General features: G+C 45.9%; 1 protein-coding gene across 1 annotated transcript in view; it reads right to left on the minus strand.

The window, feature by feature from the left end:
* RBFOX2 (RNA binding fox-1 homolog 2) overlaps window positions 1–26,678 on the minus strand; it is a 228,266-nt gene that overhangs the window by 40,436 nt on the left and 161,152 nt on the right. Inside the window, 2 exon segments of the mRNA XM_067559410.1 lie at window positions 395–448; window positions 19,185–19,331. Of these exon segments, the coding sequence (XP_067415511.1) occupies window positions 395–448; window positions 19,185–19,331 (201 nt within the window).

Genomic DNA, 26,678 nt, shown 5'->3' on the forward strand with positions numbered 1-26,678 from the left:
TTTCTATGTAATAAAAACCATTTTATGGCTCTCAATACACAACACATAGTAAGCGTCACCTTGTCTTGCCATCCCCAGAGAGCACCACATTACTAGTGCAGTGAAAATTACTGGTAAGAGGGCTCAAATGACTCCCTTCTTCCACACAGGGTTGGGGAACCTGATCCCTCATTAGAGAGAGGGATGTCTGGGAGCATTTGGATGTGCAGCCCAGAACTGGCCATGCTCAGATTCTGGAGTTAGAGGGAACAGGAGACAGAAGTCGCTTCTCCCTTCCCCCCATCCCTCCCAGCTCCTCCTGATCTCTGCAGAGCATATTATCAAGGCAATGAACTGCCTCTTTCTCTGTACAATCAAAAGAAGAAGAGAAACTGGATATAGAAAGAGGACTTACCTTGGAGCCACGCTCATTAAAGATTATCTCTACATCAAGGATTTTGCCGAACTGCTGCAGAGAGACAAGAGAAGAAAGATTTATTCCTTGCCAACCACTTCCCCTCTCTTTATTTTTGTCATCTTTACACATGAAAGAAGGGAGGTGGGAATCCTTCCATTTCTGGCTCACAAGTGAGAGCACTAAATTCCAGTAACAACTCAAAAGCTGCCCCAATTCTCCAGGGCCTTCAGACTCTCTCTTGGTCACAGGCCCATTGGTTTCTCTTGGATTCTTTTCTTCTCTCAGACAGTACTTCCAGAACAGTTTTATAGTCTTGTCCTCATTCACTCGCTCTTTCAACCATCTCCCTCCTCCCTCATTCTACTGTTTCCTCTCAGACTAGCAACTCCTCCCACATGCAGTCACATCATTCCATCTGCCTCCTGAAAGGGCTGTGACAAAGAGAAAGTGAATTGTAGAGGATAATCACACAGGACTCCTATTCTTGGGAATCATCTCCCCACGATAAAACAGATAGGAGCTTCCCAAAACTCTCAGGCCTTGTCTACACTACAGTTTTGTCGACAAAAGTCAGCTTGCATTGCCAAGACAGTGGAGGTGTACACGTAGAAATATTCCTCCCATGAATATAACTCCCCTGCTACACTGACAAAATAAAACCACCTCGATGAGCGGCATAGAGCTTTTTGCGACAGAGCGACGCAGCATCAGTGTAAACACTGTGCTTGGTTACATTGCCCTAACTGGCCTCAAGGAGGTTCCCACAATGCCCATCATGACAGTGCTGGTCAGCAGTTTGAACTCTGCTGCCGTGAAGGTACAGAGGTATGCTCCCCTCCCCTGTTTAAAGGTCCAGGAATTTTTGAAATTCCTCTTCCCGTTTGCTCAGTGATGGGCGTGCACAGTTCACACAGCATCTTCCCAGCTGACTATGCCGGCTTTACGCACCAGACGCTCTCCCGTGTGGATGGAGCACACTGGAGCTGTTGGATCTGCTGAGTACATGGGGTGAGGAGGCTGTGCAGTTGCAGCTTCACACCTGCTATAGCGATTTTGATACCTAAGGGCTGATTGCGATTGGCATGCAGTAGAAGAGGCTAGAGAGGAACATTCAGCAGTGTCACGCAGAAATCAAGGAGCTGAGGCAGGCGTACCACAAGGCAAGGGAGGCCAACCGTCACTCTGGTGCGGCACCGAAGATACACCACTTCCACAAGGAGCTGCACGACATCCTCGGCGGCGACCCCACCTCCACTGCCAAGAGTCCTGTGGATACCTCTGGGGGACTGAAGGCAGCGGCCAGCGCACTCAACCCAGACGAGGAAGTGGAGCTGGAGGACGATGTGGAGCACACAGCAGGTCGTCTGGTAGTGCAGCGAGTCAGGACCTCTTTTCTACTCCGGAGGGATCTGGCCAGTCCCAGCACTCCAGCTCCGGCGTGCAGAATGCAGGAGAGGGGAGCTCCTGTAAGTGCTCATTGTGCTTTGATACTGCACCGTGAGAGAGGAGACTGAGCTTTGTTACATGGTACTGGAGGGATAAGGGATGGAAATTAAGAACAGCCTGTCCATCTATGCAGTGGGGGGGGCATGGCAGAAAAGTTTGTTAGTGCACATGGGGATGTCCCAGGAATCTTCCATAGAGATCTCTAGGAAACTTTCCTGTAGGTATTCTGCAAACCTTTGCCGTGGACGACGTGCCTTTTTTCTCTCCTAGTTGTAGGAAACTGTGCCATGCCACCTGGCAATTATTTCTGCAAGGACCAGAGTGGCACAAAGGCGAGCAGCATACGGAGCCAGTCTGACCACCCAGTCAGCTGTGACCACCCAACAGTCCCGGTGATCTACCAGCACCTGCAAGACCCTGGAGAAGGAGCCCTTTCAGTCAATGTACTACGTCGCAAGGTGGTCGGGGGCCAAAATTGGAATGTGCATTCCATCTATCACCTCGCCGCAGTTAGGGAGTCCATGTCCTCAAAGCCATGGATTATTTCCTGCACATTCCCAAGAGACACAGTCCTTCGTAGCAGGAGGTGATTAATGGCCCTGCACACTTGTATCATGGCAACCCTCACTTTCCAACTCCACCTTGATTCGCAACTCACCACTGGCACTCTGGAGTTGCCAGATCCACACAGTAATTACCATGCGCTTTACCACAGTGAGGGCTGCTCTCATTCTGGTGTCCTTGCGCCGCAGTTCCAGGGAGGTGGCTTTGCACATCCGAAAGTTCTGCAGCCACTGCTCATCATCCCACACAGGTATCATGATGCGACCCCACCACTCAGTGCTTGTTTCGCAAGTCCAGTACTGACGGTGCACCATGGCAAGCTGTTGCGTGAATGACAGCAGCAATCTTGAATTATTTGTCTCCATGGCAGACAGCAGGGCAGACATCACTGACTGACACTCCATTTCACAGCTCCTGCAATACTGCAGGACCAGCCTTATTGTGTTCATAACACTGATCATCACAATGGTCAAGCAGCTCAGGATCCATACTATCAGGCAGAGATAACAGTTTACAAGGGCTGTTGAAAAATAGCACAAAACGAAGTCGGAAGCCAATGGAATGATGGGGCGGAAAGAACTGCATCACGGGATGGCGAGCACGTCCCCATGATGCACCGCGATCCATTCCCATAGCTCACAGAGGCAGAAGGTGAGGAGTTGCACAGCAGGAGAGCTACCCAAGATGCAATGCTCTCTGCCAATGCAAGAGCAACGACTATGGATGTGCTCAGCCAACAAAATGAGTGGCGTGTGGATATGCTTAACTGATGTTATTAACATGACTTATGATCATCGACATAACTTAAGTCGACTTAACTCTGCAGTGTAGACATGGCCTTGGATATTTTCAGGTTTGGCAACCATAAATGTTCAAGAGCCATGAATAAGACCGTAGGACATTTTTAAAAAGATTAAATCATGTTTTTAACTCCCATGCCCACCCTCAATGTGTATGTGAGACAATCAGTGTTGCTGACCCTTGCACATTTATCATGAGTAACATGATTTTGGTCCCTGCTGTGGGAGCTCTCTCCACAGGGCTCACCTGAGATGAGGGAGGCACTGTAGAAACTCACCGTAAGAGACAGCAAGATTTTAAGGGCAGAGACTATGTAATACAAAGGATAATGGTAAGAAGGATGTGGGAGTTGGAAGTGGGATGAACCAAATTATATTTACACACACTCACTGATGACTTCCAGCTGAAAGGCGCTGTAGCTCATTAGCAATGCCCTGATGCATCCAGTCCTCCAGAAGTACTAATGTTACACCTTCAAGAATGAGGCTTGCTTTCTGAAAAGTTTATTAAATCAAGATCTGATCTCCCAGGAGCATACAACGGCTAGGTCCTCCATTGTATGGACACAGGCAACATCTCTTACACAAAGCTCTCAAACACACACTACAGTAAAAGTGTCCTCCCCATCTTGGCTTTTGAGGGACAGCTCAGATGAACCAAAATTAAAACACCAAAAATACAACAAAACAAATATTATTACAACATCCAAACTCACTTCTGAATATATTTTGCCATATTAAATAATTTTAACAACTACAGTCATTCAGGTTCCTTACATTAACTATATATTACATTCAAAGATTCTCCTGAATAACCATATTACATTAAAAACATGTCAAAAGAAACTTACTGTTCCAAAAATCACTCACTCAAAAATTAGGAAATGCCAGAACAAAGGTTGCCTGTTTAACTTTAATTCAGCCCCCTTGTGCATATGAATAATGATACAGTCTAATTACATAATCCCATATTGTTTTTTTCCACAGGACCCTTCCCTCATTCATCATGGTAGTTAATTAAGCTGTTGTCTCTAGGACCCATCTCATTTGTTGCAGAAGTTGGAAGGTGTCTAGTGAATTTTCTGAGTACCCAATTTGAGAGACCTTGGGCCAGATCTGCAAAAGTGTTGAGTATTCAGAACATCAAGTGAAGGTGACTGAAGCTATGCTTTGAACATATAAAGTGATGAAAAAAATCCCATGTACACTGAAAATTCAGACTTTAGGTGTCTCAGCTTGTGCACACAATGTTAGTGGATATTTCTGATAATTTTGACTTTTGAGACGCAGTTCCCCACCTGTAAAATGGGGATGATAATACAACTTCACTTTATAAGGATGTTGTGAAGATAAATTCATTAGTGTTTGTGAAGCACTCAGATTTTATGGTGTATTCACCATAGGAATGGGCATGAGGAAATTAATTTTGTATTCACAGCAAAGGTCGGATGTGTGTTAAATAAGGTCTGGGACTCCACACACTGAAGGTGGAAGATAAAAGAAATATTTAATAACTCCCTATTCATTGGGCAACGTCCATCATTTTGTGCACTGAATAAGGCATGGGTTGTTTGGAAAAATGAGTAACTGATCAAGAAAAGGTTGAGATAATTCTTTGCCAGCGGGTTTCACAGCTATTTATTGACAGCTGAGAAATATAGTGACTCGGGTATTCTGGGTTTAAATTTCAAGTTCTGGAAGGAAGCATATGCTAAATAGTTTCTGTCTGTACTCTAAATAGCTATAAACACCTCTGCCCCCACTCTCACCTCTACTTCTGCCCTCTGCCCCACTCTGAACCCATCTGTGTCCCCTCCCATGCCTTTGCCTATATACATACCCTCACCCAATGGTTCCTTTCCCCCTTCGCTCCCCCTCCAACTCATGCTCCTCTGTCCTCAGGATTCCACCAGGTTGTTTCTTCCTCCTCCTCCACACTGCCTGCCCATTGGGGCAGAAGGGTGGACAAAGCACAGCATCAACTGGCTCCTGGGAGCTAGGAGGAGCAACTGAAAGAGAAGTACAGCTCAGCTCCTGCAATCCTGAGCTGGAGCACGACCAGAACAGATGGAATCTTCAGAAAATTCATCTGCCAGCAGCTAACCAGTGTCTACTAAGCTTGCATAAACTGCATTTTCCAGGGGTTTATAACCTGGACCCAGGTTGGGAGTTCTATGAGGATGGCAAAAGACACATCCCTGACACTTCGGCAAAACCCCCTGCCAAATTTCAAGTCCCTGTTCTAAAGAATGAAGGTGCTAGAGATATTCAACAAAATGGTCGTAAGAATTTTGTAGCATGGGCAATACAACATATTTTTCCTGACTCTTATTCTTGGAAACACCACCACCACTTTAGCTGAAACTTTCAAAAAAATTCAGGCAGACGCTCAGGGTGGAAAATTTCAGCCCACATGATAAAAATTTGGCAGTTATAAGGAACTGAAAACAGGGTTTTATGTATAAGTGTTAGGTGAAGATGGTAGTGATGCCTACAGTTAAGGTTGCCCATAATATAAATATAGATAAAACACATGCAAAAGAACATTATCTAGGTTGCAAAGTCAAGCACTTAACAGGAAATGCCAGATTTATGGTTGCCCACACAAACTTAATTCTGTCCCCCTGTGCATCCATCCTATGCTCTGAATGGGGCAGGTCTCCTGTGGAGGAAAGATAATATGTGATCATGTAATTAAAGACTGTCTTCATGCATAACAGAAGGGAGCAGAATTAAGGCTGTGTGAGCAACCATAAATCTGGGATTTCCTAATTTTTAATTACTTGATTTTGCAACCTAAATAACTTTCTCAAAGATGTCTAATGCACACAGAGCAAAAAGATGAAAGGTTCCCTGACACACCATCCTTACTTTGCTTTGTTTTCAGCTCCTGCGTTACTCATTGAATCAAGACCTAGTTTAGTTTTGTTTTCTCTATCATGTTGTTTCCCACTGAACTACACTCAGCAGAACTAACACTCCTATCTTCACCTGTTATGAACACCAAAAACTTTCACAATACTAGGTGCAGATTTAGGTGTATTTAGTTACAAATAAGAAGAAACTGTTACTTACAGTAACTGTGGTTCTTTGAGAAGTGATGTAGACATGTATTCCAAGTTGGTGTGTGTGTGTGTGCCCGTCGGAGCCCAACGCTTCTGCCTAGAAGTACCCATAGAGGGGCAATGTTCATGCCTTGTTCCTGCAGCCCTTACCCTGGCTATGAAAGGTGGGTGCCGCCCCAAAACCCCTCAAGTCCCTTTGCACCAACCATCCAGGGAAAGACTGTGATGCAGAGGGAATGGAGAGTGGGTCATGGAATACGTATCTGCATCACATCTCAAAGAACAGTTTCAGTAAGTAACCATTTCTTCTTCAAGTAGATGCAGATATGTATTCCAAGTAGGTGACTAGCGAGCCGTAACCCCCAACTGGAGGTGGACTCAGAGTCTACGTGAGCAAAGAATGCAGGAGTTCTCTTCCAACTTTAGTGTCCGCTCTTGAAAAAGTGGTGATTGTGAAACAGTCCGTAAAAGCATGCACAAATGACAGTGTGGCCGCCCTGCAAATGTCCAATATAGAAATGTCATTGAGGAATGCCACCAACTTTGTCTGCGCGTTCGTCAAATGTGCCTGTATCTGTTGAAGAGGCATAGTTGACACTATCTTGTATACAGTCTTGATGCAAGATGTTATCCATCTAGAGATGGTCTGCAAAGAGATAGCTTGTCCCCTCGTGTGGTCTGCATACAATATAAACAGATGAGGCAAAGAACAAAACTATTCCGTCCTGATCGAAGAGAAGACTAGAGAGTGTCTAACATCTAGCGTATGGAGGTATTGCTCCTCCAGAAAGGAATGTGGATTAAAGAAAAATACAGGCAAATACACCGCCTGGTTCAAGTGAAACTGATACCATCTTGGATGCAAATTTTGGGTATGGCCAAAGTGTAGCCTTGTCCCTGGAGAACTGCATGTAAGGAGGCCCAGCCATCAGGGCCTGCAACTCACACACCCTCCTGGCAGAGGTAATGGCTATCAAGAAAGCAGTTTTCTGAGACAGCAGGGACAGCGGGCAGGAAGTGAGAGCCTCGAAGGAGGCCCCATTAGAGAGGCTAAAACCATGTTCAGGTCCCACAAGGGGGACAGCTCTTGGACTGGAGGAAGTGGAGAAGTCCTTTCAGAAAACTCGTCACCATGGTATTGAAAAAAAACAATTACATTTGGACAGGTGGATGAAATGCTGATATGGCTGCCAAGTGCACTCTCAAAGAACTGAGTACCAGGCCCCATTTCTGAAGGTGCAACAGGTACTCCAAGATGTCCTAGATGGATGCTTCCGCTGGGAGGGTCCCAGAAGTCAAGGACCACATAGATAACCTCTTTCACTTTACCAAGGAGGCCGTACCAGTGAAAAGCTTCTTCTGTTAAGTAGGACCTGTTTGACAACCTCTGAACAATGCCCTTCCTCCTCATTAGCCATACAGCAGTCACACTGTAAGGTGCAGGGAGCTGGTCGCCAGATGAAGGGTGTAGGGTCCTGTGTGAGGTGGTCAAGGAGGAGAGGAAGCAGCATGGGAGACTGAACCAACACAGTTTGGAGATCTGAGAACCAGTGCTGCCTCAGCCACGACAGGGCAATGAGGATGAGTCTGGCTAAATCTGTCCTGAGCTTGGGCGATGACCCAGGGAAGGACCAGGATAGGAAGGAAAGCATACAGCAGAGTCATATTCCAGCTGCAGTGGGAAGCATCGGAGAGTGTGTCTGGGCTGAGTCTCTCTCAAAAGCAGAATAGGTGACACTTTCTGTTTTCCCTTAACGCAAAGAGGTCAATCATGAGGATGCCCCATGTAGTGAACACCACCCAAAAAACCTCAGTCTTTAGGGAGCGCTCGGGGAGAACACCCTACTGAGATGATCCACGAGACAGTTCTGGACCCCTGGTAAGTGGACAGCTCTCAGGGTGATGTCCTCTTTGATACAGAGCTGCCACAGGTTGATCACCTCTCGGCAGAATGCTCTGGAGTGAGCTCCCCCTTGTTTGTTCACATAGTACATCGGGACAGTATTGTCCATGAGTATGTGAACCACGGAATGCCTGACCCGATCCTGGAAGGCATGACAAGCATTGTGGATGGCCCAAAGCTCCAACACGTTGATATGCAGCAAGGCCTCCCGTTCCAACCACAGACCTTGCATCTGCAGCAAGTCCTGATGTGCATCCCAACCCAGAAGGGACGTGTCAGTAACCACTGACTTGGTGGGGGAGGGCCGAGTGAAGGGGGCCCCATGGCACACATTGTGTGGGGACTCCCACCAGCACAGGGACTCCAGCACTGAAGGAGGAAGGCAAACCAACCTGTTTAGGGAATGCAGGGCAGGGTAATAAACCATCGCGAGCCACATCTGAACAGGACGACAGTGTAACCTGGCAAGATGGACTACCTGGATACAAGCAGACACGTGACCCAACAGGCTCAGGCATATGCAGACTGTTGTGGAAGGTTGTGACTGCAAACTGAGGCACAGTTGTCGTGGAAATGGTCAGTCAGCAGGAACGCCCTCAACTTCATGGAATCTAACTGAGCCCCAATGTACTCTCTTTGCTGAGTGAGAGCAAAAGTCAACTTGACAGTGTTGAGAATGAATCCCAAACAGTTGAGCAAATGACATGGGCAAGAATCGCATCTCTGGAACCGCCCTTTAGCAACTAGTCATTGAGGTAAGGGAAGATATGGATTCCCTTCCTTCTGAGGTATGCCATGACCACTGCCATGCATTTAGTGAAGACCCAGGAGGCAGAATAGAGACCAAATGGGAGAACAGTGTACTGAAAGTGGCGGTCTCCTACTATGAAGAGAAGATACTTCCTGTGACATGGCAGAATGGCCACATGGAAATAGGTGTTTTGAAGATCCAGGGCAGCAAACCAGTCATTCTGAGACAAAGCAGGGAGGATAGCTGATAGAACCTCACATATTTGATAAACTTGTTGAGTCCACAGAGGTCGAGGATGGGCCTCATCCCACCCTTGGATTCAGTATCAGGAAATACCAGGAGTAAAACACATGCCCTCCATGTTCTCACAGAACCTTTTCCAACGTTCCCAACACTCTCAGAGAGCTGACCTGCTCAAAGAGCAGTATCTCGTGAGAGGGATCCCTGAAGAGGGATGGGAAGGGTGGGGTGGAGAGGAACTGTAGTCTGATCTGACAGTGTCTAGGACTCAGCTGTCAGATGTTATCAAGACCCAGGCATTGAAAAGCAAGCCAGCCTGTCCCCAAAGGAACAGGGGGATGATGAGGGAGGAAGAACAACTGGCACAGTGCTCTGGATGAATGAGTCAAAACAGGCGCTTAGTAGGCCCTCAAGGAGGGTGCACCGAGCAGCTAGGCCCTGTGCTCGAGTGCTTCTTATGAGATCCATCCCTCTTCCTGAGATAGTCTTACTGTGTCAGGGGGAAAGGCTGCATAAAGGGGGGCTGTGGCCTGTACGGCTGCTGTTGCTGCACGCCATAATGGTGTCTCTGCATGGGTGGTGTATACACGTCCTAGAGACCGTAAGGTAGTCCTTGAATCCTTGAAAGAATGGAGGGTTTCATCAGTCTTGTCCGAAAACAAGGTTTGGCCTTTGAACGGCAAGTGCTCAATTGCTTGCTGGACATCCTGCACAATCACTCAGTTCTGGAGGCAAGAAACCCTCCTCATAGCAATTGCCAAGGCCATTGTCCTGGCCAAAGGCACTTCAAATCTCTGCCCTTGGAAGAGGACTTGAATCTGCCCTGCCATTTACCACCATGACCACCAGGGAGTTCGGGGTTGGCTGGGAATAAAAAACCCTTCATATCCCTTTACGGGGACAAAACTGTGCTTCTGCAAGTGCTTGGCTACAGGCAGTACCGAGGCTGGTGCGCCCAAAGAGCCCTCACAGGTTTGAGGAGCACCTCATTAATTGGGAGGGCTACTTTCCCCGGGAGAGAGAATGTCCACGAGTTTATGGATATTCTCCAGGATAAACTGCCTGAATACCCAGGGATGAGGCCATCCGATGTAATAGGTCCTGGTATGCCTTGAAGTCATCCGGGATAGAAATGGAGGATGAACTTAGCAACTCTATCATCTGGGCATGAGGACAAGGCTTTTGGCTAGACCAGAGGCAGGTCCTGCTCCTGGTGCAGTATCTCTGGAAGAGGAAACTCTGGTGGCTCCAAAGGAAGGGGAACCACAGGTGTCTGGATTTGCATCTGGTCCGCAGCCACCAATGCAACACAAGCAAGGGACCTATCTCACTCTTGACTGACAATGAGCAAGACCTCAGAAAGTGAGGAGCCTCCCTCTGGCCCCAAGATGGCCAGTGGCATGGGTAAGGCATTGGTGGCCAGTAGGCACTGGACCAGGGACCTTCATCCCGACATCGAGGCATATGCCAAGCTTGGTAGACGTAGTGATCCACCAGTGGCTCCCGGACTCCCTCAGGTGAAGCGGAGTGGCAAGATAAGGAGCCCAACTCTGAAGCAGAGGAGTCCAGGGACCTTGGAGACAAGGAAAGGGCAACTCCAGAGACAGCCAATAGGTGATCCAACTCATCCAGAGCCCAGAATAAGGTTGAGATCAGAGCTACCGAAGTAGTCGGCACCACTGGTGCCGAAAAGGTTGGTGCCTCAGGCCAAGCTGGTCCCAGTGCAAACGACAGTACTGGAGTACCCATGTGCATAGACATTGGGGGTGGAACGATCTGCAGCATCGATTGCATTGATGCCAAGAAAGGACCCAGTACCAAAGAGTCTTGTACTGTCTCTGGTATCGTGTCTATGCCAAACCCCGGAAGGGCTGCTTCGTGATGTGGTGCCAAGACTTCTGCGGCACATTCCAACTGGGGTCCCATTGTGGGCACCAGCCTCGCGAACTCCTGGACCAACAGCGAGGACGGGACCGAAAGGTATGCCAACATCACTGTTACAGTTGGTACTGATAGCCCGGAGACAATGGTATGGGGTGTCTGCCCTTCCTATCCTGTACAAAGAAAGGATCAGAAACACCCGCACCATCCCACACACCAGAGTGGGGTCAGTCAAAAAGAGTTGCCCCATGACCTGGGGCACTCCCAATTGGTCTTACACAACCCTCTTCTTTAGCGCTGATGATGGAGAACAACTCCTGCGCCTATTCAGAGGGGTCCCTGACCCAGAACAGTAGGTGGGAACACTTTCTTAGCCAGAGGACAATCTGTGGCCTGGGGAAGGCTTCACCAGTGGGTCAGCCTCACGGTCTGTTCAAAGAAGTGCTGCTTAAGGCAAAGGTCCTGTGCCACCTGGGTCCATTTCTTGAATGATCCGCAGCTCAAACAATGCTCCTTAAGGCGGACTTCACCAAGGCAAAGCAAGCACTGCATGTGGGGGTAACCGTTGGGAATCGCCACTTCACAGGAAGGGCAATGCTTGAACCCTGGTGAGGGCATCACCAGGGAGCACTAACACTACTAGTATATTAAAACTGTTAGCTAATGCTACTAACTAATTATTAACTATATACAATAAACTAGGCTAAGATATAAATTTGTGAGATTGTGAAGCAACCACCACACAGAGCTCCAGCTGACGGGCAGTAAGAAGGAACTGAGGGGGGGAGGGAAGGAGGAGTAGGGCTGCACCGCCTCATATAGCCAAGGAAAGGGCTGCAGGCACGAGATGCGAGCACTACTCATTTAGATGTACTGCTAGCACTTCATACTGGCACTTTACAATGAGATCCTCTTGGCTGAATCAGACAGAAAATCCTTTGATCCCTAGCTTTCATTAATGACAGTGGTTTGGAAAGGGTTAAATGGTTTTCCCCACCCAAGACATCACTGAGGTTCATTTCTACCTCTGTTTCAGACTGCACAAAAACATTAGCTGATGCTTCATGCCCGGGGACAGAGGTGACCTCTAGGTTGCCATTCTATCCTTGAGGGACTTCTTCCCCGCTGTCACATTCTTTCCTTACTCTACTTCAATGCTGTCTACCCAATTTTGCCCTTTGCACAGTATTTTTGGAAAATACTCGAGGCAAGGGCTTTGAATCTCTCAGAGATGATGTTGAGGAGATCAGACCTGACACACAAAAGGGGGAGGGAGAAAAAGGAGGCTTGCAGCCACCCACAGTTGAAGATTCAAACAACCATGAGTCCCCTGCAGGAGACAGAAGGTTTGTTTCAATATGAGTCATGTAAGGAAAAGCCTCCTGCTTCCTGTGAAGGGTGGAGGTGGGGAGTGCTCAGAGAACCCCACACTACTGCTCCAGGCTGTGAATGTATTAAGAGAAGCAGCACTGACAAGGGAAAAGGGAGCAGAAAGGAGTCACTGACTGTTTCTCTGGCAAAGCTGCAGAGCTTCCCAGTGCTGAAAAATGGCATGTTATTAAATGTGTGCCCAAAAGATAAATGCATTTCCGATAGACCACTCCAGGTGATAGCCAGAGCAGGAAACCTCATACCTTTCTTGCTGGACATATGTTTATGCTGAGCACACTGCCACAGATTTATTAGTCACAATTTTCCCCTTAAATCCATGCTATTGAGCTGGCTTTCCAGATATTATTACTGCTGATCTAAGCCAAGTAACTTTAAAGTAACAATATCACTTGGTAGAAAATGAAAATTAACAAGTAAAACATTTCTTTTTTATCCATATAGCATAACATGACATTACTTGGGCCTCAGCAAAGGATAGGTAATCCCCACTGCAAGTATTCAGCAGTTACAATGTGCTTTCTGGAAGAAACCTCATGAGATAGAAGTATGTTTATTCATGATGCCTCAGTTTCCCCATTAGCAAAATGCAGATGATAATCTTAGGTGCTCAGACACAATAGTGATGAGCCTGAATAGAATAGGTGACTCAGAGGACAGAGGTTCCCGAACTCCCAGACTGACAGGGGCTGATTGTGTCATCCTAGAAATAAACCCAGGTCAGCTGCATGGCAGTGCATTGTACTGCAATCTACTCCATTAACTCCAAGACTGCCTTTCCAAAGCTTGTACCTGATATGGATGCAGTAAAAATGGCATAATAGTTTGTAAAAGTATGTGCAGAGGACCAAGTGGCAGCCCTGCAAATATCCAGTATAGGAACATCACTTAGAAATGCCTGACATTGCTGGGCCCTTGAGGAATATGCTCGCACCCTTTGAGAATACATAGTCTGAGCTATTTTGTATGCTGGCATTATAGAGGGAGTTATCCACCAGGAGATTGTCTGTGACAAGACTGCTTGTCCCTTCATTCAGACTACATATAAAACAAACAGATGAAATGAAGAATGGAAAGGTTTAATCCTATCCAGGTAAAAAGCTAAACCTCACCAGACATCCAACATGTGAAGACACTGCTCTTCTGGAGTTGAATACAGCTTAGGGAAGAACACTAGCAGATCTACAACTTGATTCAAATGAAACTGACAAACCACTTTAGCAAAAAACTTAGGGCACAGTCACAGGTCGCTTTATCTTTGGAAAATTATGTATAAGGAGGTCTGCCATCAAAGCCTACAACTCTCACTCTCCTAGCAGACATTATCAGTACAAGGAAAGCAATTTTCTGACACAGAAGGGAGAAAGAAGTTGTCAAAGGCTCAAACAGAGGTCCCAAAAAAATCACTAAGACAGTATTACGGTTCCACAAAAGAACTGGTTCTTTAACAGGTGGACGGAGATGAGTGACTCTTTTTCAAGAGCCTCACCAACAAGGAGTTCAGAAATACCGACTTTGCATGGATGGAACAAATGCTGAAATTGCCACCAGGTGCACCCTCAACGAATTAAGTGCAAGACCAGAAGACTGAAGGTGTAACAGGTCCTGGATACAAGCCACCTTCAGTTGAACTCCCTAGGCTAATGACCACATTGAGAACTACTTCCACTTGGCCAAATAAGCCCACTTTGGTGTATAACTTTCTACTATTGAGCAAAACTTGCTGGACCATCACCTAGCATCCTTCCTCCTCAGCAAGCTACGCAGCATTCACGCTGTGAGATGAACTAAGTGCTGGATGCAAAACCTGATTGTGATGCTGAGTTAGGAGGTCAAGATGAAGAGGAAAGGATGTATGAGGCTGTAATGATAAAACAAGGTGGTCAGAGAACCAACATTGTCTTGGCCATGCTGGCACAATAAAAATGAGCTTGGCACAGTCCAATTTCAGCTTAAGAATGACCAGCAAGATGACTGGAATTGGAGAAAAAACATATAGGGAGTGCCAATTCCCTGCTCAGGCAGAAAGGTCAAGGAACCTGGACGGAGACCCCGTCTGGAGCAAAACAGTTGGCATTTATTGTTGTCTTTCATGACAAATAGGTCAACAGTCAGGATGCCCCAAAATGTAAAGATGGACCGCAGGACTCTGGGCGTTAGAGACCATTCATGTTTCAGGGAGAAATTTCTATTGAGGGGTGCCAGGTGATTCTGGATCCCCAGCTAAGGGATCGGCCACAGGGGTAATGTTTTCCCTAATGCAAAACTGCCAGAGCCTGATCACCGCTTGACACAGCAAGTTGGATTGTGCTCCCCCATGTCTGTTCACATAATACATTGCGGTGATATTGTTGGTAAGGATGTGCACTACTGAGGCCCTGATGTGATCTCAAAGGACCTGACAGGCACTGCCGATGGCATGAAGCTCCAGGACATTAATATGCAGAGAAGTTTCCTCTTCCAACCACAATCCTTGAAATTTCAGTGACCCTAGATGTGCTCCCCACTTATTAAGGAGGAATCAATGACAATAGATCTGATCTGTGAGGACTGAGAGAAAGGAATGCCCTGGCACACATTGTCCTGAACCATCCACCACCGTATGGAGTCCAGAATTGGCAGAGGAAGTTGAATCAGTCTGTCCAAGGGATGACAGCAGTTTGGATGATATACCAACTTCAGTCATGTTTAAAAAGGACTATGGCACAAACTAGCATACTGGACTACCTGTGTGCATGCAGCCATATGGCCTAGAAACCACAGGCAAACTCAGGCTGCGACTGAGGGTTGAGACTGAAGTTCCAGACACAGGCGGTGAAGCATGTGGAAATCAGTGGGTTGGTAGAAACACTCTCAAACTCAAGAGTCTAGCAGGGCCCCAATAAACTCAATTTTTTAAGTTGGAACCAATGTTGACTTCCCATTGTTTAGGATGAGACTTAGATGATCGAGTAAGCGTAGCATGAACTGAAGGAGAGAGAATTTCATCTCTGGACTGCCCCTCAGTACCAAATCATACAAATTCAAGAAGCTATGAATTCCCCTCTTCCTGAGGTACACTGTCACCACAATCATGCGCTTGGTGAAAACCCAGGAAGCAGAAGACAGAAGACTAAAAGGAAGTACGGAGTACTGATACTGCCGGTCTACCACAACAAACTTGAGAAACCACCAGTGGCTCGGGAGAATTGCTACATGGAAATAAACATCCTGAAGGTCCAGGACGGCAAGCCAGCCATGATTTAATTAAGGGTGGATAGTTGCTACGGAATCTCTCATATATAATGTGCTATCAGATGCCATCAAAGGGGAGGACAACTTCAACCTGGATCTTGAGGAGTCCTGAAGATTCTCCAGTGAGAACAGGGGAGCCAGTCCTGATGGGCGAACAAATGATCAGACTCACCTGAAGCCCAACACAGGGGTGTTATCGGTGCTGAAGAGAAATGGGAAATTGTCACTGGTGGTATTGAGTGAGACACACTCCACTAAGTACTGGGAGAGGCGCCAGCACCAAGGCACAGGAAGGTACCAAACTTGACCACCTAAAAATGCAATGATGGTGCCAAAGGACACACTAGCATCGAGGGGGCCTTTGATGCTGGGCCCACCATCAGCCTCAACTCCTCAGTTTGGGACATAGGAAGTGCAAGCGGTGGTGCTGACGAACCCAGAAGCTCTGCAACATGGCCATAAGGTGCTGAAGACATAATGGAAGATGAAGCGGTAGAAGCTATGGCACTGGAAATCTCCTGAAGTAGTGGAGAGACAGGAACTGAGAAGCAAAGCAGGTCTGATGCCTGCCGATATGCCACCAGCGTAGAGATAGTCAACACTGGTGCCAACATCATCGGTACAGGACTCAACAGATGTCTCATGGATGGAACCAGGGAGTCAACGGTATGGGCTCTCCTGATCTCGGTGCAGTACCAGGGAGCAGTTAAACAACCTGCTCCATCCCACATGTTGGAAGGAACGTGATGCTGGTCAGTACTCCTCTTAGAAGAGGAGGAAGAGTCTCTCTGAGCCCTGGAGTGGTTCTGATGAGTCTTATGGGACATCTTCCTCATCACACTGAAGAAGGAAGACTCCTCTTTCTCTTGGGGAAAAAAACAGAGCCCGAAGGTGAAGCTGCATGAGTTGCTGGTTCTGAAGGTGACCGCCGATAAGACAAAGATTTTTGTGCTAAAGCAGCCTCATAGTCTGCTCCAGAAGATGTTGCTTTGGCTGTATGTCTCTTATTACCTGAATCCTCTTTTTGAATGACTTACAGATGGAGCATTATTTCTTAATATGCCCCTCACCAAGATACAACAAGCATCTCATTTGGGGATCAGTAAGGGATGGGTCTCTCACATGATGGACAATGCTTGCACTTTGGTGAGGGCAACACACAGGAAAGCCAACTACTCTAAAGCTTTACTAATACTACACTAAACCTAAGGGACTACTAAACACCATCTAGAGGAAAAATTCTCAGAAAAACTGACACTGAAAATGTAAGGTGAAATACCATACAGGGCTCTGACTCTAGCCACAGGTGGGGAGAAGGAACGGAGGTGGGTTATATAGCCACGGGAGAAGCTAGGGTCACAGGTCATGAGCACCACCCCTATGGGTACTGCTAGGCAAAGTTCTCCAGCTTCAATGCACTAGGCATGCGCACACATACATGGAATAGACAACCACATCTACTCAAAGAAGAATCCTATTATCCTCCAGGTGCTTACAAACTGATTGTTTAATAATTTGGTTCCAGTATCTTTCTAGGTATCGAAGTTAGGTTGATTGGTCTATAATACCTTGGGTCTTCTTTGTTCCCCTTTTTAAAGATAGGTACTATATTTACCCTTCTCCAGTTTTCTGGGACTTCACCTGTCCTCCAGGAATTCTCAAAGATAATTGTTTACAGTTCCAAGATTGCTTCAGTTAGTTCCTTAAGTACCCTAGGATCAATTTCAGCAGGACCTTCCAACTTGAATACATCTAACTTACCTAAATAGTCTTTAACCTTTCCCCCCCCGTTTTGGGTAGATTCCTTCTCCTTCCCCCTTGTTAATATTAATTGTGTTGACTATCTGGTCACCATTAATCTTTTTAGCGAAGACTGAAGCCAACTAGGCATTAAACACCTCAGCTTTCTTGAGGTCATCAGTTATTAGCAGTCCTTCCCTACTGAGTACTGGGCCTACACTTTCCTTTTGCTTTCTCTTGCTCCTAATGTATTAAAAAAACTACTTCTTGTTGCCTTTTATGTCCCTTGCTAGGTGCAACTCAAAGGCTAGGTGCCTTAGCCTTTCTGATTTTGTTCCTACATTTGTGCACTTTTTATACTCCTCAGCAATTTCTCCATGTTTCCACTTTTTGTAGGGTTCCTTTTTTATTTTCATGTTATTAAAAGAAGTCCTGATGAAGGCTTATTGACATCATACCATTCTTCCTATCTTTCCTTTGCATTGGTATAGCTTGCTGATACGAATTAGGTATGGTTTCATAGTACACCTGCCCCTATTCACTGAATGCTGTTCAAGCTCTACAATGACTTAGGCGAGAGTCCTGCAGAATCTGTTGTAGACGATGATGCAGTTAGAAATGATTTAACACATACGCCCAGGGAAGCACTATCAAGGTTGCATGAGCAACCTTAACTTTGGCACTTCCTGATTTGAGTTCTTCACTCTGCAGCCTTACCATGGAACAAAGTTTTGTTTTGTTTTATTTAATGGAATTCCCTAGATTTTAACAGGAAAACAAAACACTTCATTACAAGGAACTATTTGCAGACAACACTAGTACACTGTCTGCCACATAGGATGAGCAGCCAACAAGCCAAAGGCTCTTGTGGATTGTATAGACACTTCACTTGAAACATAACTCGTGCAAAGTCTTGTAACATTATTTGAATTCTTGTGCATCCACGGTGGACTAGTCCCTGGCCATACATATGAAGACAGTGTCTGCCCCAAAAAGCTTACAATCTAAGAAGATAGGTAATGTGCAAAGGCTGGGGGAGAGGGACAGGATAAAATATACAGTCAAATTATACACAATGTGTATGTTATATACTTTTAAAAATACTATCCCATCCCCAGTGGGAATATTATTTGGTCAATTTCTTCACAGCAATCTCTTCACAAGATCCTAGAAGTGGATCATAAGGAGGGTCCTTAAATGTTTCAGAAAGTTTGTAAGCACCTGAAAAATAACCCTTTAGAATGGAAAACTAAATCAACCTTAACTATTAAGTCTTGTCTTTAGTAGGCAACAAGGCAAAGTTTTATCAATTGTTAGCTAACATGATAAAATCTTAGCCTTGTCTACACTAGCAGTTAGGCCAGCAAAACTTTTGTCGTTCAGGGATGTGAAAAAACACCTCTGAGCAACATAAATATTGCCAGCATAAGTGCTTGTGTGGACAGCGCTACGTTGGCAGGAGACGCTCTCCCACTGACATAGCTACCGCCACTCATTTAGGCGATTTTATTACATCAGCAGGAGATACAGCTGTGCCGCTGTAAGTTTTAAGTGTAGACTAGTTCAAATCGAGGTAAACCCTACTTAATGTTTGCCTCACCCAACTAAAGTGTGAAAACTACAAATTCCCCTTTTCACACTGGGATTTTACCACATTAACTAATATGTGGTAAAAACATTTTTTGTCCTATCATGGACATACCCTCAATGTCACCATGTGCTGCACTTGTAGTGAAGCAGAGTCTGTTGTTCCTTAAAGGCTTCAGTAACTTACCCCAAACATCTGTCGGAGGTCAGGATCCCGGAAGCGGAAGGGAATGTTAGAGACATGAAGCCGTTTTGGTGTGGACTTGCTCTCGGTATTCTCACTGCTTTGTGTCTGTGACTGCTGTCCATCTGTCTGCGCCCCTCCTTCTGTCTGCTGAAATCAAACAGTGACAAAGGAAGGAGTGAAGAGAAATTATACAAATTCCAACCAACACCTATGAGTTTGTCTCTGCCTAGATATTTATAGTGCACTTGTAACTGTGACAAAGTGAGTTTGATAAACCCAGCAAACAACAATTGATCCTTTGTTCTCTCCCTCCTTTCCATGAGCAAATAGTAAGATGATCTTAAGTTTTCCTTCTCTCCCCTCTTCCCCCAATATAATCTTTTAGTTTAGGAGATTTCTTTTGGGTTTTTTGTTTGTTTGTTTGTTTTTAAATAGTTTCTCTTTCCCTTGGCTTTTCTTCCCCCTTGTTACCATGGAAAAGCTACAGTGAAGACGTGTATCTTTTCTGTCCTGATGCTGGCAAGTAATATTATTATTCTAATCTCTTATGGCAGTGTTTTCATGCAATAATCAAAATCCCACAACTGAAGTGCAGCTTTCAAACAGACTGATGTCAGCAGCGCATCCCCAGGCAAAAGTGCATTTGTTCTGCTGTGTTCCCTTCAGAGAAGTACCACCCCAAAATATGACCTATACTAAAATGGTACAACCCCCAGGCAAAGGCTTCTGTTTTGTTTTAGTTAATTTAACATCTACTCCGAGAAATTAAACAAACAAGTAACACCATTTTTAGAGTCTACAAAATCTTGAAATGCCACACTCCTTTTTTGGCTTTGCAGCCAAAATTTATGTGCTGTCCTTAAACCTGTTTTGCATCATAGATGATGTCGAGTCACAAATGAAAATGTCTTGGTAGGAGGTTTGAACACTGAAATTGAAACAGCCAGATTTATTTAATCTCTATTTGAATCTTTCCTCCAGGAGATTCTACAAACTGTGTCATGACTTTGTTAACCCCAGCATGGGGGAACCCATCCCTTACTCTGAGACATGAAAAATGCACTTACCGACTCTTGACTGCCTGCGGTAGAACAGTGAAATTGATAATAATCTGATCCATCTTATTGCTGCGTCCCTTTCCAGCAGCTATGAATGGTATGCCAGGATACTCACCAGAGCTCCCATTCACCCCATCTTTTGTCATTTGTCTCAGATGAAGGTTTAATGCTTTGGCTGGATGTCTAATAAATTTCTTAAGCCCTGCTTCACTCTCCGACCTGGTCTATACTAGAGACTTTTGTTGACCAAAGTCAGCCTTTTGGCACCAAAACAGTGGTGGTGTACACAATGCAATCACACCCCCATGCCACCCACCGGCCCAACTCCCTTGATTTTGCGACATAATAAAACCACCTCAACGAGAGGCATAGAGCTTTTTGCCCCAAACTTTTAGTGACAAAGCATTAGTTTAGACACTGCTCTTGGTTCTGTCACATTAAATGGCCTCCAGGAAGTGTCCCCACAATGCCCATCCTGACTGCTCTGGCCATCAGTTTGAATCCGGCTGCCCTGCAGCCATCCACCCCTTCCCCTTTAAAATCCTAGGAATATTTGAAATTCCACTTCCTGCTTGGTCAGCATGGAGAGCTCACATCTCATCCTCCCAGCTGACCATGGTGGCTCCACGCACCAAAACGCTCTCCTGCTTGGAGCACATTAGAACTGATCAGCATTTGGGGAGAGGAAGGCTGTGCAGTCCCAGCTCACCTTCAGCTGAAGGAACTTTGATACGTATGGTCAAATTTCTCTTTTAATGGAGAAGGGCTATGAACAGGACATGCTGCAGTGCTGTATGAAAATCAGGAAGCTATGGCAGGGGTACGAAAAGGCTAGGGAGTCAAACCATCGCTCTGGTGCAGAGTCAAAGACCTGTTACTTCTATAAGGAACTGGAAGCATCCTCTGTGGTGACCCCACCTCCACCACCAAGAGACTTCTGGATACCTCCATGGGCCCAGAGGCAGTAGACATCGGACTCAACCCCACTGAAGAAGTCGTGGATGAGGAGGTTGTGCTGGACGATGATGCGGTGCAGGGGACCAGGTCGTTTGCTAACGTGGGGAGCCAGGACCTCTTCTCAACCCCTGAGGGTTCAAGCCAGTTCCAGCCCTCCAGCTCTGGCATGTAGAATGCAGAAGAGAAGAGCTCGGGTAAGTGGTTTTTTTGAGCTGATGCTGCTCAATTACACGAGGTACATCTGTCCTTTGCTTTGTCGCATTATACAGCTGAAGGAATAGAAATGCACAAGAGTAGCTCTGTTTGCATGTGCTTCCCATTCCCCTGTTCAGCTAGGCACTACAACAGCAAAGTGTGTTAATGCACACCAAGATTTCATGGGAATCTTCCAGAGATCTCTAGAAAACTTTCCAGGAGGTACTCGACAATCCTCTGCTGGAGATTCATTGGCAGAGATGCTTTGTTTCTTCCCCCATTGTAGGAAACTTTTCTGCGCCAATTGGCAATCACTTGTGCAGGTACCAAAGTGCATAGGAACCTGGTTTGAAGCTGCTCACATGGAGGAGATGCACCCTAGCATCGCTACTTATTCTCAGGAGTGAGATATTGGCTTCTATTGACCCCGCCTGTGGAAAACGGTGGCACAATTTGAAATTTTGTCGCTATCTATCTGCATCAAAATCCCAAACAATCACCCACTCAGAACCTTCTCCCCAGCTTGAATGTCCCCTCTCCCCAGACACAACTCACCATGTCCTGACTGATTGTTGAGCTGTGCGCTTGCCAGGGGACAATGAGAAAGAAGTGTATTTTACATTAATGTATCAATGCTGTTATTGTACTCACAATAATGCTTCTGTTCATTGTGTATTGTGCTTCTACAGATGTGCCCTTTAGGGGAAACCCCTCCACACCTGCCGAGTGCCTATGGCTAATAAGAAAACGACCACAGAGAAGCAAAAATGAGATGTGCCAAGAACTCCTACGAGGCGGAAAAAAAAGAAAAAAAGGGCATGGAGACACAGTATGTCCAAAAATCAGAAAACTGATAGGCAGGAGAGGAGGGAAAACCAGGAGCGAGTGACAGCATGTCATGAGCACATGATAAAAGCCATGGGGGAGAAAACAGAGCTGCTAAAGTCACTTATAACGCTGCAGACTGAATTTATGTGTGCTCATCACCCCATGCAGCCAATTCAGAACTGCTTTCCACACCCTTCCCAAACTCCACCCACACATTCCTACCAAACTTCCAGCCTGTCGTGGTGCTTCCACCCCTTCAGACAGCTTCCAGAACGATAGCTGGCCTTACATCCAGCTGTCATAGCTCACATTGCCCCTCACTGTTTTCTCCCCTCCAGCCCCAGCTTTTCATGTGTGTTGTGAATAACTGTTATTTAATAAAGACATACTCTGTGCAGAATAAGCAATCTTTATTTGTCTCTTGTACACAGTGTTGTACCTCACATAGATACACAGTGCATGCTGGCTAGCAGTCATAGCATGGCACAGTGCTGTTTACAAAGACACCTTATTGGTGCTCATTGTCAAAACAGTTCCTCAAGTCCTCCCTGATTCGAATGGTCCCCCACTGTGCCCCTCCAATAGCCCTGACATCTGGTTGTTCATGGTCAGCCATAAGGTGATCCACCTCTGCATTCCACCCAGGGGGAATCTTTTCACCCTTAGCCGCCTGTTCCATAATATTTGTGAAGCTATAACCATAGGAATATTTCCCTCATTTGGGTCTAACCTACCATAAAGGCATCACCAGCGAGCTTTTAATCTGCCAAACGTACCTTCAATAGTCATTTGGCACCTGCTCAGCCTGTTATTGAAGTGCTCCTTGCTGCTATCCAGGTTGCCCGTATAAGGTTTCACGATGAGCTATGGTAGTAAGGGGTAGGCTGGGGCTCCCAGGATCACTATGGGCATTTCAACATCCCCCATTGGAATCTTTTGGTCTGGAAAGAAAGCTCCCGCTTTCAACTTTCTGTACAGATCAGTTCCAGAGGGGTAAAAACAACGAGAGTCCTGTAGCACTTTAAAGACTAACAAATTTAATTTCTGCAGGCATAAGCTGTCATGGGCTGCAACCCACTTCGTCAGATGCAAGAAATAGTTAGGGAATCCCATCGCTGCAAAGCCATCTACTATTCCATGCACATTTCCAAGAGTCACAGTCCTTCGTAGCAGAATGCAATTAATGGTCCTGCACACTTGCAGTAACACAGCTCCAACAGTGGACTTCCCGACTCCAAACTGATTAGCGACCAACTGGTAGCTGTCTGGAGTTGCCGGCTTCCACATGGCGATTGCCACGCGCTTCTCCACTGAGACGGCAGTCCTCATTCTAGTGTCCTTGAGCCGCAGGGCAGGGGCAAGCTCCACACAGAGTTCCATGAAGGTGGTTTTGCGAATTTAAAAGTTCTACAGCCACAGCTCATCATCCCAGACCTGCATAACGATGTAATCCCACCACTCAGTGCTTGTGTCCCATGCCAAAAAGTGGGGGTCACTGCATGCAGATGTTACGTGAATGCAAACAGTAATCCGGCATTGGTTACATGGCACGCAGCAAGTCAGGAGCCTTGGATTCCGGTTCAGATTGGGAGTTTATGATATACTGCATGATCAGCCGCGATGTGTTCAGAACGCTGACAACAACAGTGGAGAGCAGTGCAGGATCCATCCTTTCAGATAGAGATGGCAGGCATTCAGGAAACTGGGGCCATTGAAAAATGACACGCAACACAATTGGATTTCCATGGGACGGAAATCACTGCATCATGGGACATTGAGCACGCACCCATGATGCACTGCGATCCTCTCCGCCTTCCCACAACTCCTAGCGGCACAAGATGGCGAGCTGCAAAGTGGGATAGCTGCCCACGGTGCACAGCTCTCACTGTCAACGCTAGAGCACCAATTGTGGACATGCTTTGGCGACACAAGGAGCGCTGTGTGGACTGGCACAAGCATTGTAATTCCAGCACTTTTTGATCATCACTGTAACTTGCGTCGACAAAACTTTCTAATGTAGACAAATATCACATCTAAAATGTACCATTTCCAGATGCTTTCCCTCCCTGCATCCCGTGACAAAATGCAACTCCAAACACATGTGTGGTACACCCTAGGGGAAGAATCAATGCAGCCAGCTTGTGATTAAATCACAACATGCTATTTGGCAGTTTTATTTTTATAACTCCATCAGAGTCCTCTGCTCCCCAGGGCAAATCTGTCCAAGGAAAAGGACAGAACACGTGGCAGTTCATCCATCACCAGTGCATACAGTGCCTAGAAATTAGTGTTCCAGAACAACCCCCAGAAATCGTTAAATCCCCCAGAGCTACTGAGTTTTGAAGGGAATCTCTCTTCAGACAGGTTTTATGCACACTCTGGAGTTCCACTAATGCAAATTTCCAAGCCCTGTGCTTCCTACAACAGATGGTAAAACTTGCAAATAGATCCACACCTTGCCAGATAGGCATGCATCCTCAGTCCATCCCTCCCAAGCATGACAAGTATAGACTCTACAAAGTGAGGTTTGTCAGCACAAGTTTAAGGACTCTAAACAGTTTCTGATGTAATCTGCCAAGAAATTGGTCCTTTGCTTCCATAGGCCTGGAAGCCAGGAAGCTGTAAATTAATGGACACGAAGAGAAAGTAAACACTCTTAGAGGCAGGAACTCATATCTTATTCAGCCTGTACTATATCATACAGTGACTGGCCTGTTCAAAAAATCCCTCACAGCTGTGCCTGCATATGGCAGGGTGCTGCTGCCATACAAGAGACAATATTTTACAGCATGTTAGCAAAGTACAATGAGATAAGGCTTCACACAGACAGAAGTCCTCTGTCAAACCTTACCTTGACTGTGATAACACTCCCAAGCTCAGAGACAGGCAACACCACTGTGGAAGGTACATTATTCTACATGAATTCAATAGTTTCCTGCTATTTCAATATTGGTTTAATGTCAGATATGTTCCCTCTCAGAAAGCTATAAACTGCACTTGCAAGAGGATGGGTTCATCCGTCTAATGGGTCTTTCCTATTTCTAATATCTGTGACCCTAAAATGAGGTTCAATCTTTCAGCCAGCATAAGATTGGCTTGAGGCATGTGTCTATTACCATATATTGAACTGCAAATACAAGCAGAAGAAATGGCTTCCTACGGTCTTGTTTTTTCTTTTTTTAGTCATTCCTTGACTTAATTCATCAGGAGATGAAAAGGAAGGGCCTGGAGCTTGTTTAAATGGAGTCTCAATGGAGACTGGCGGCAGAAAGTTACCCTGAGTCACATGATAAAAAAAAAATCACACACTTCACAAACCAAACCTCTCCTCCCTACACCAACCCTCAGTCCCTTCCTTCTGGCCTGATAGCAACATCTGACAATGGGGAACTGGACTTCTTCTGCAGGTCCTAAATATCCTACTAAGGCTGGTTGTCCGCTCAGCACAGTGAGATGCATAGTCTCGTCCCATTCCTTAAGTCTCAACTGCCAGCAGAGAGGCAATAATAAGGAGACTTTTGCTGTGGCAGAGAATCTGAATTTTAAAATGCTTTTAGTCCCATCCCACACTCTCACATTAGTCTGTGTAATGTGCATTGATGGCAATTAGAGAGAGGAGGAGGGTAACTCTTTTTTGACTCTTCTTCAGGTTTGAGCTCTGCGTAAGCTCAAAAGCTTGTCTCTCTCACCAACGAAGTTGGTCCAGTAAAAGATATTACCTCACCCACCTTGTCTCTCTAATATTCTGGGACCACCACGGCTACAACCCCGCTGCATTCATTGATGGCAATATCACACACACATTTGGCACTATGCTTATGACCCCAAATTATACCAGTCTGTTCTGTAGCAGTCAGTGAACAGGCAGTTCCACAGACTGCATGCCCAAGTTAGGGTCTCAATTAAGATGCTTTGGAGAAGCAGGGGATCTCTACTACTTGAGCCAACAGTGAATATTTATCTGCCTGGGAAAGCAGCTATGGGGTGAGTAGACAAAGGGAGACAGACAACAGCAAAGAGATCAGCCAGCACAGACACTATAAATACAAAGTACAGTTTGTTTCTCTCTTGCTTGCTTCTTCAGAACTGGAACTGCTTCAGATGTAAGTTACGGAAAATTAAAATGTTTGGAAATACAAGATCCAGAATCTTATGGAGCCCAAGAACAAGGGTGGACTGTGGGTACAGTTTATTTACAAAATAGACAGAAAAACGTAAACGATTAATGCCTGTATTCAGAGGGGAAATGGATTGGCTTGCGGTCTCTGGGGTTGAGCTATAGCGTTTTTTGACTCCACTAGTTATAGTCTGGCCCCAGATCAGGAAACTAATTAGCTCAGGAGCTTACAGAATGATATCAAGACAGTGACTGAAATTCACTATCATCTGATGGCTATGTACCTATAGAAATGGAAGGTTGTTTACAGAGGGTTTTTTGGGGTGGGGGATGGAGGGC

Source organism: Emydura macquarii, unplaced genomic scaffold, assembly GCF_026122565.2.
Source record: "Emydura macquarii macquarii isolate MOO-44397 ecotype Brisbane River unplaced genomic scaffold, CSIRO-AGI_Emac_v2 contig_2205, whole genome shotgun sequence".
NCBI lineage: Eukaryota > Metazoa > Chordata > Testudines > Chelidae > Emydura > Emydura macquarii.